The sequence below is a fragment of the Gymnoscopelus microlampas genome (genome assembly GCF_963454915.1).
Source record: "Gymnoscopelus microlampas genome assembly, chromosome: 4".
Lineage (NCBI taxonomy): Eukaryota > Metazoa > Chordata > Actinopteri > Myctophiformes > Myctophidae > Gymnoscopelus > Gymnoscopelus microlampas.
Genome location: NC_139941.1, coordinates 55,159,960 through 55,170,503, shown reverse-complemented (window position 1 = coordinate 55,170,503; position 10,544 = coordinate 55,159,960). Strand labels below are relative to the sequence as shown.

At 38.0% G+C, this 10,544-nt stretch overlaps 1 protein-coding gene across 4 annotated transcripts; it reads right to left on the bottom strand.

Moving 5' to 3' along the window:
• Nucleotides 1-1,012: 1,012 nt before the first annotated feature.
• On the bottom strand, nucleotides 1,013-6,019 carry LOC311043782 (uncharacterized protein). 4 transcript variants are annotated; one of them, XR_014600644.1, is made up of 8 exons: nucleotides 5,930-6,019; nucleotides 3,969-4,027; nucleotides 3,629-3,774; nucleotides 3,216-3,411; nucleotides 2,810-2,897; nucleotides 2,347-2,463; nucleotides 1,573-1,715; nucleotides 1,013-1,161 (listed from the first exon to the last, which is right to left on the bottom strand). XR_014600644.1 is itself a non-coding variant. In XM_084055143.1 (8 exons), the coding sequence occupies exons 2-6, from the start codon at nucleotides 3,992-3,994 to the stop codon at nucleotides 2,442-2,444; spliced, it is 393 nt and encodes a 130-aa protein (XP_083911269.1). In that variant the 5' UTR covers nucleotides 3,995-4,027; nucleotides 5,930-6,019; the 3' UTR covers nucleotides 1,013-1,161; nucleotides 1,573-1,715; nucleotides 2,347-2,441. The 4 variants fall into 4 exon arrangements, 3 of the variants coding, with proteins under 3 accessions (XP_083911269.1, XP_083911271.1, XP_083911270.1); XM_084055143.1 differs by having other exon boundaries at nucleotides 3,301-3,411; XM_084055145.1 differs by having other exon boundaries at nucleotides 1,593-1,715; nucleotides 3,301-3,411.
• Between the last annotated feature and the right edge of the window lie 4,525 nt (nucleotides 6,020-10,544).

Below are 10,544 nucleotides of genomic sequence, written 5' to 3'. Positions count from 1 at the left end.
TGCATACGTCAGGCTAGACAGCAGGCACGGTGCTTGAGGGAGGTTATGGAAATTATCCATCACAATACCTCCTTCAAGGATGATGGCTGTTGACACTGGCTGAAGGTCGACACCATCTGAGGGAGGTGAATCTTCACTGCTCACAGTCAGCAATCCGACCGATACCTCTGACCAGGCGTCTTCACTTTCGCTGTCACAATCCTGTACAGAACCAAACAAAAACAACATTACAACAGGGAAATGTTGACACTTCACACACATCTGCATTGAGAAGTTTTATCAACATTGGTTGGCCTACTGTTTTTGACAGTATATTACTCATGGTAAACAGCACAGTAAAATATGTATCTGAAAACATTTTAGGCTAGAAATAAGCAACTTGGTAACAAACATTCTGCATAGTGGCCATCTCTCTCTCCCTTGAGCAACGTGTGAGTGCAGGCTACAAACACTTACACTGCACACCATGTGAGTGAGATTCCACCGTGCTATAGCCTGAAGGGATTGAACCTTCTGATTGGTTTGCAAGGCCGTTTCAGACTGAAACTTCAAAATAAAATTAACGAAAATTTAATTTCACTGGACCTTTAAGGTGTAACTATGAGAACTTACCAAGACAGTGGTGTAGAAACTGCTGTGGTCATCTCCAAGCAGAAGAAGGAGGCCTCGGAGAACAAGCCTACCCAGCGCGGTCACGTCGGATTTCTACAAGTGGATAATGAACAAATAAAGTTCAAGATCTGACCATCACAAGTTACAGTACAGTTACAGCATGAAACACCACAATATATGTTTGATGAACAGTTGCAGAGAACAGTTGCTGATTGGAGATGTGATTTAAAAATAGTACAATCCACAGCATTTAGTTATCAACAACGATCAATAGTTAGCAATACTTTAACACTCTGTAATACAGCCGGGAAGCATAAGTACTATTTGGGGTAATAGGTTGTACATAAACTTAGTCATGATAATTACAAATATAAGAAGCATGTTGTAGACTTACCCATCAATTTGCTGCACAATTCCGGATAATTTATCTCTAATGGCACCTTTCTTGGACTTTAAGATAGTGACCAATTGTGGTGTATAGCGATCCAGAGCATCAAAGAAGTCTGTCTCTAGGTGTGTGGTGGCGATCCTGTTAAACTCAGCATAAGCCTACAACACAGCAAACCACAGAACAAAATACAGTGACTAAATACATTTGAAAAAGTGTGTAAATTAGGAAAACATTTGGTTAAGTGTCATACAAATAATTATGATCAACAATGTAACCGTTTTGGCATTAAACATTGGACGAATTACATTTCGGTTCCGACTTTTAGGCTTTGTAAACAAAAAAGAAATGACTGACAATGACCGGGGCCAATAATACCATTATGTACTATGGCCAGAACAGGCCAGGCATTTAAAAATGTTGAAAAATAGTGAGAGTAGCCGACCTACATGTTCACAACACATCACTTTGCGAGATGTTGCGAGCTTGTAGATCTGCTATTTTCACTATTCTTCAATAGATAAATGTATACAGATGAACGCTTTTTCTCATAACTGTGATCAGACAATTACCTATATTAAAATTGGCTTACAGGAGATCCCCCATGCCACGCTCATGTCACCATGAGTCAGCCATAACAGGGCAGGGGTCTTCAACAGGGGGTCTGGGACTCCTAGGGGGTCTTCAGAGTTGCTACAGGGGGTCGGCCAAATCTCTGTGATAAGATCATTGTTTCTTTATACAAACCACTTGAACAATAGCATCCCTATTCTACGGACAACTTTAGCCGAAAATGGCCGATCTACAAGCTCACAACGCCTCGAGGCGTTGCGAGCTTGTAGATCGGCTATTTTCGGCAAAGAGGGGAAAAAGAGCAGACCAAGTACAGAGTGAAAGTTTACTAAGTATTGACGGTTTAAGTCGTTAAATGTCTGACAATACACATTAACATGAATCCAACATCTATGATAAGCTTTAATCTGCAACACAATTTTATGTAATATATAGTGGGGGTCCCTTCTTCATCTCTTTCTCAGTTAGGGGGTCCTTGGCCTGAAAAGGTTGAAGACCCCTGATATAAGGAGTTCCAAATGCAGCTACGCCCAATTATGGAGTGTCTAACCTCAATGTGTCATCATGGAATCAGCAAACAAATTAGTCAGCTCCATATATACACCTCTTGTGTAATGGTCTCCATCACCTTACATCCTGGGTTCCAAACTGCATACAGCACCAGACATTCCTCTAAAGCATATTTTCATATGTCGCCCTGATAGTTCAATTGGACAGTTAATTCCCAACTAAACTTATGTTGCTCTGTTATTCGTGGGTAAAAAGGTGCTAACCTGTTCCCGGATGTCCTTGTAGACAGATGAAGATGGGCACAGTGCGTGTTGGCAGGAAGGTAGCTGAGGGGATTCTGGTCAGGGCCCAGGCTGACTCAAACTGCATGTGTTGTGCACCTATACAAACACAGAGGAGTGATTTTACACCAATGTCACATGGTCAGAATACAAGTTTTATCTGAACACCAAGTGCTCAGTCACAGGCTGACCCGGTCAGAGAATGCTTTTCATGTCAGCTGATAGAAAACCACCCAGATATCATTATGTGAAACCCCAAAGTTGTGCCGAGGGTAACCGCCTTGGGGTCTAAGCGCTCTGCCCTTCAGAATCTCTATGACCAGAGGACAGTGAAGAAAGCAGGAAAGAATCCAAGAGACCCAACTCATAACCTCAGCACCTGCTAAGAAACATAGTTACAGTTCATTATTGTTTATTTAACCATTATGTTAAATGAAACCCCCACCTGAAGTGTGCAGTTCTTCCTCTTGAGGAATCCCACAAATCAAATTCTCCACACCAGGTGGAGAGATTAGGAGATCGAAGGATTGGGTCTACACAGAAGAGAACATAACATTATATAAACAATTGTAAAATGAGAAAATTAAAATAAAATCACTTATGAGTCTACTTATAAGAGTGTATGCAAGCAGTAGGGTATTGTAGATAAGCTCTTTGATAAACACACCATTGTGTGACAACAGTTTGAGAAAAAAGGAGTGGACCAAGTAGAACCCTGTGGACTCCTGTCTACAAAGTATATATTGTAGGGTCTAGGTGGTTAAACATAAACTTGTAGTGCATTGCAGAGTATCAGTCAAATAGAGTATCATTCAAATAGGCAAAACTGCAATAGCAAAATAATGTATTACCATGCCAGGATTGTCTACAAGCCTAGGGAACTATACGCCAATATTTCCGGTAGGCCTTTAGTTCCATTGCTGCGAATCCACTTGCCTCCATGTAGAGATGTTTGATTCATGTAGTCCTCAACCTGGGACACTGGACACCTATTGACCTTCATCCATTCAACCATTTCAATAAGTTTTTCAGGAGGCACATCAGATTCTGTTGAATGATAAGTACAGATTCATTATAGCTGATTTCAAGTATTTGAGGTTCTGGCCTACTTGGAGTGTGTGAAAAGTCGCCAATCGGTCCAGCGGTGCCTGAGACTAGTTTTTAGAAGATGATGGACAGAAGAGTCATGGGACCGCAAATATAATCCCTTGCATCTGTCCAATCTAGCCTGGTGGGGATAATTAACATTGGTTATTAGTATTACCTGGTGTACTAGGGACGGTCTGTTCCTCTGGTTCTTGGTGGTGTGGTCGTTTCAGCCTTCTCATGCGCTTCCTGGTGTTCCTCAATCGCTCCTCCAGGAAGTCTGTAGCAGGTTTTTTTTCCCCGGCCAGGTGTGTACCAAGCTGCCTGTAAAAGAGACAATTAGGTTCAGCTTAAATTTGCCTGGCGTAAACCATGAAGATGGTTACATGGGATTTTAAGGAGCAATCCAAAAATGTGCGTGTGACTGTGCACTAGGAAAAACTTTGAGCACATTTCTTTTAGGTGTGTGTGTGTGTATGGAGTGTTCTCCTTTTTGTGTTGATTGATTGATGACTTACATAGCCACTGCCAACTGTAGTACCATCCAAATTAAGGCAAGGGCTTTCTTGGTGACGGCCTGTTAAATAGATGGTAGAAGTTTGTCAAAGAACGATGAAATGAGACAGTAATCATTGTTACAAATATATGACGATTCAAATCCCTGAATTGAACACTGAATGGTTATGCGCTTTTTAAGTGCATTCGATTCTGTGTCATTTTTAGATTTGACCTAAAAAGCATTATTTTACACTTTGGCTACTCAAAAACAGCAGATATACAAGCTCATAGCGTGGCACCGAGTGCTGCGCTACGAGCTTGTAGATCTGTTATTTTAGAAAAATCTTGAAAATGTGTGCAAATCTTTGAATTTTTATCGAACATTTGTAACTCAAATCTTTGTTTCTGGGGGTCCCTAGAACAAAATATTTTGAGATGAGGGTCTGTGGCCAAATACATATACATTTTGGGGTCCTTGACATGAAAAAGTTTGAGAACCACTGACATAATAACACAAGTTAAAAACAAATACATTTAGAAGACATTTTGTAGAATCGGCCTCAGGTCTTAATGGGTTAATTGAAGGTGTGTGATAACCAGTTCTTCTGATGAACTTGGCAAAGTGTTTCACAATGCATACTGATTAATGAACTCATGTTATACAAATGAAATCAGTGGTTCTCAAACATGTTCATGTCAAGGACCCCCTAATTAGTATGTACTTGGCTAAGGACTCAAGATTTACAAAAGTGTTTCAAAAATATTCCACAAATGTTGTTTATACTGTTTTTTAATAGCTGATCTACACCCTCACAACGCATCACCATGCACTGTGAGCTTGTGGATCTGCCATTTTCAAATAGGCAATTTATAGGGTTTAAGTGGTTAAACTGAGTTTCATGCTATATAATCTCATTTAGCTGGGAACCACATGGAAACCCCCCAATGACCCCTGAGGGTCCCTGGAGCCCACTTTGATGATAAACATTACCTGCTTTTGTTAGCTACTGTCTGCAAAACAAAACTTAAGATAAAAAACGGATTACCAAATTTGTCTGCACACTAAAATCCTCAATGTTAATTTATTCTCCTTAAGGATACATTGGTACCATTTGTACTCTCTGTCTCTTAATTAAATTATTTTACTTTTTACTGTAGGTTAAAAACAAGATTCATATATAAAATAATATTTACAGTCAAAACAAATGTGGCCTCACCAAAGGGATATGTGGCCAACATTTGCTCTCTTTTAAGAGCTAATGTTACAACTAACAAGTTGAATCATATTTTAACGTTTTAGGATGCCTGGTCGCATTGTAACATCATACATTTATATTAAATGGTGCAAACACATTGCTTTCTATGTAAACGCGGTTGATAAACCGTTAGTCCTGAAACATGATCATATCATGACGTTTTCTACATTTACAACCCATACATAAACGTTCAGATTTCAAATATAAAGCACTTAGCCCAGGGCCAAGGATGTTACAATTTGAATCGGGAGGGTCTAAGTATCCGTACCTCCTGTATTGTTCAATAAAAGTAATTTTAATCCGATCGGTGGCCATTTTCTCCGAGTTTTCTGTATGCTTTAAACTACGCGACCGTCGGTTGGGAGGTGTATTACATTATACACATGCATTACAACTATGAGAAAATGGCCACCGATCGGATTAAAATATATTTTATTCAACAATACGGAAGATGCGGGTACTTAGACACACCCGATTAAAATTGTAACATTCGTGGCCGTGGGGTAAGCACTTTATAGTTGAAGTATGAATATTTATGTTGATGTACGGGTTGAAAGTGCAAAAAACAGGTTGAAATTCCGGCTATGAGGCTCGTGAAAGGACGAGCGTCGTGTGAACCATGGCTAAAACTCGGTCGTGCACGGTTACATGAACGTGTTAGTTCATGTAACCGTGTACGACCGTGTTTGGATAACATTTTAATTCCATAAACTAATTAAACTTACCTGTTATCTAGTACAGTAAACACGAAAGCACCCCGGTTTGAAAAAGAAATCTCTCAGCCAACAGCCGTTTCCTCTGCCTTCCGGTGTGATTTCAAAACTAACAAGCTCCGCCTTCAGTGTTGCCATATCCGCTTATTATAAGCGACTTTGGGCTTCTTTTTCTGTGAAGTTTTTTGGGCTTGCTTCCTTAATGTCGTTTAAACCAGTGGTGGTTCTCAAACATTTTCATGTCAAGGACCCCCAGATTAATATGTAGGCTATTATCCAATCAACGGACCCCCATCTGAACACATGTTATGCCAGGGGGGACCCCCAATACAAGATTCGTATTAAAATGTTTCAAAAATATTCCTAATTTTTCACATTTTCTTCCAGATAAGAGTTTTGTTTTAAAATAGCAGATCTACAAGCTCACAGCGCGTCGCATCGCAACCCGTTGTGAGCTTGTAGATTGGCTATTTTCAATTAGTCATAGTTGCTTCTTTTGGGCTAATTTCCATAGACCTGGTTGCTTATTTCTATCGCAAAATCTGGCAACACTGTCCGCCTTGTGCATGAAGGATGTCTGCGGTTCTCAACCTGTGGGTCGAGACCCTGACAATTTAAGTAATAATTTTAATACCTTAGAAAATAAATGAAAACAAATCAAAGAAAAAGACTGTAATACAAGTAATCAACAAACTATACTATAAACTGGTCAAACATTGGCCAAATTGTCAAATAATATAAGAAAGAGAGAAAAAAAGAAAATAGCCGATCTGCAATAAGAAGTTATAGATTTTTGAAATAGTTCAAAGTTTAGCTTTTCTCACATTTTTCTAAAATATTTTGTTTTAATTAAAAAACATGTTTTCAGACTCAGAAGAGGACGCTGAATTGAATGGGCTAGGTTTTGATTTTGTATGACCCTTAAAAAGTGGCTTAAACAAGCGTTAAAGTTTCATAAACTTGAAGCTTTTTTCACAAACATATTATTATGATCATTATTTTATTTTGACCCTTCAACCCTCTTATTTAGATGATTTAGAGTTGAATGGTAGGTTAAACAATAGTCTAGAATTGTTTAATAAGAAGTTAAAGATTTTTGAAATAGTTCAAAGTCTAGCTTTTCTCACATTTTTTTAAAATATTTTATTTTTAAATAAAAAAAAACTTTTTCAGACTTAGAAAAGGACGCTGAATCGAATGGGATAGGTCTCGATTTTCTATGACCTTGGGAAATACAAAAGCTCACCAAAAAGATTGGACGTTGACTTTTGAATAAAAAACAGATTTTGTTGAGCACAAAATCTGGAACTAATCGCTCCAGATATTTTTTAAAAATCTAAAACTTCTCTCCATCCATATTGAGAGTAAGCCAGATTTTTTGGCACCAGCCTTGATTTTTTTAGACACTGATAAAGCTCAAAGTTCAGCGAAAAGACTGCAAAGGTCAACCCTCGTTACATTTTTAGAAATTGTATTTTTCTTCGATACTCTGGCTTTAGACTAATGTGATGACGCTGATTCCAAATATGTAAGTTATATTTTTCTCGGAAAACAGGAAGTGCCTCAAAAGGCCACTTTCTGGTTGGTTTTAGGGTGTTCCAGGCCCGTGATAACCCCGATATATTTTTTTTCCAAATCTACATGTAAAATAATGCTAAAATTTGAAATCATCAAACCCTCATATCAAATCATGATTTAATTATCCCTTAATTGGCTATGGTTACGGCTTCGCTATCTCGCTCAATATCTCGAATACGATAAGGACTTAGGGTCCACTTTTTGGATATGTTGTAGAGCTGGCTGAGACGCACGTGTGGATGTCTTGTTTGTCCCAGTACGGCACATTTTTTTTTCTGACTTTGTCCTTTGGTATGGTCTTAAGGTTTAAGACTCTATGTGCCTTCCGATAGTGTAGGAGGTCAACTTAGGAGTGTCGTACCGGGACAAACAAGACATCCACGTGTGCGTCTTGGCAAGCTGTACAACATATCCGAAAGGCGGATTCGAAAAACGTATCGTATCGAGATATATTGCTTTATTGCGCATATAATAACTTGACATTGGACCCTAGCCAATTAAGGAGAACGGTAAGGCCGTGTGTTAGGGGAGTTATATGTTCGCGTTCGGGGCGACGCGCTGACCCAGAATTTGGTGTCCAATTTAGTTTTTACTCCTTTCAAACAGTTTTTCACTATTGTCTCGGCCCCTAGGGTGCGCCGAAACAATCGGACAATGGATTATCGATCAGCTCTTCAGTCATTTTGGGGCATAAACAAGAAGATGAAGGATACAATTAATAATGATGATAATAACTGATAATGATGATGATGTTCAAGTTTCTGTAATGATTTTTTCCCCATGATGCATTGCAAAATACAGTTAAACATTGTAAAATGACAGAACAGTAAATTACTGTACATTTTTACTGTAGAAATTACAGAAATTTGTTACAGTGTATACTTTGCACAGTATTGTACCATATTACAATTAATACAGATCCCTATAATGATCCCCCTCATTATATGAATATAGGTCAAATATAGTGATAAAATATAGGTTACGTACCTTGTGTTTTCATGTGAGAAGTGACAAAAAGAAGGTATCAGAATGATTCACAAGTGGGAAAATGAATAAAGCAACCTCTGGGTTAAAAATAACCCAGGCAGGCAATTGAAGCCCTAATAACCCCTTTGACCCATCAGTTTACAGTACCCAAATAACCCATAATTATGACCCAGCCAAATCAACCCAGCAATGTGTTTATAGAAATAACCCAGCATTTTTAAGAGTGTACTAAACCCAGTGCAATTAAATGTTACTGATTCTGGGCAAGTAAACAAAGATGTCTTTACTTAATAACAATAAGTAAATTGTATTTTTTAGTACACGTTACTTGATTAAACCTAGTATTGTAACAAATGAGTAAAGCTAACTTATATTTATTTAAGTATAGATATATTGGATTTTACAGTGTAGATTCAACATTGAATCAATGTTGGTATTTCAATAATTAAATGGGAGGAGGGGGGAGGGGGAGGAGGGGGTTGCCCCCCCTCCCCCCAACAAGAAAAAAAGAAAAGAAAACGGCAAACTGCATGGATAAAACGTTGAATCAATGTTGTCATTTCAATCATTAAATGGGGGGAGGGGGGGTGTGAGGAGGGGTGTGCCTCCCCCCCTCCCCCCATCAAGAAAAAAGAAAAGAAAAAGGCAAACAGCATAGATTCAATGCTGATTCAATGTTGGCATTTCAATCATTGAATTTGCACCATAGATTCAACGCTGATTCAATGTTGGCATTTCAATCATTGAATTTGCACCATAGATAAAACGCTGATTCAATGTTGGCATTTCAATCATTGAATTTGCACCATAGATTAAACGCTGATTCAATGTTGGCATTTCAATCATTGAATTTGCACCATAGATAAAACGCTGATTCAATGTTGGCATCACAATCATTGAATTTGCACCATAGATTAAACGCTGATTCAATGTTGGCATTTCAATCATTGAATTTTGCACTGCAATACAACAGTGATTCAATGTTGAAAAACCATCAGTCTTCAATCGTAACCAAAAATCAACCCTAACCACTATAATTCAACGTTGAATAACCATATTTTGCTATCTGGGTAGTTACTTTGTAGATTTTGATTATTATTACAAAACATATATTAACGACTTCAGTCCTATATACATTTTGGCCATTTGAAAATAGCCGATCTACAAGCTCACAATGCAACCATTAGAGCTTGTAGATCGGCTATTTTCAAAAGATGTGTATACATTTAAAAACTTGTGAAATGGGGATATTGAGCACAATACTTTCTACTTTTGGTACTTTAAGTACATTTTGATACCAACATGCTAATGAAATGTAACTATTTACTGGTCTAATGAAGATGGTGAATCAATGTTTATTTATGTTAATTCATCAAACAGCGAATAGTAGTTAAATATGTTATATGTGTAAGTTATAGACCTATATGCTGCAACTCTGATGATCGTAGTGAAACAGCAAAAATAGCTGATCTACAACAAGCTCACAACATGTCAAGTGGGCTTGTAGATCATTTTTTCCATTTAATTTTAATCTCAGAACTCTTACTTTTTACCAGCAAGCCTTTTAAACCTTTCTAGTTGCCCTCTGATCGTGAAGCACTTCAATATTTGTCTCAACAGCTGAACGCTTTATAAACTCAAATAATTAATTAAATCATATGTTATTATTATTTTATTGTTGTTGTTATAATTCAGATCTGTGTTCATGATTTTATTATTATTATTATTATCACTCTTATTTCAGAGGTTAGTTTAGAGAGACAGTAAACAGAGAGAGTAGGGGAGTGACATGGAGCAAATGGTCCTGCTGGCTGGGAATTGAACCAGGGATTGGATGCCAGGCATTAGAGCCCATGTGGTGCATGCTCCAAACACTCTACTCTAAGCACACAGCAAAGCCATTACATTGCCGTCGAGGAGAAACCTTTTATCTCTATATTTAATATTTTCTTTTTTCTTTCTTTAATCTTTTGTCAATTCATATCCTAATTTGTTTTTCTATAACAGTAGCAGATCTACAACCTCCCAATGTACTGTGATGTGATGCGTTGTGAGCATAGGC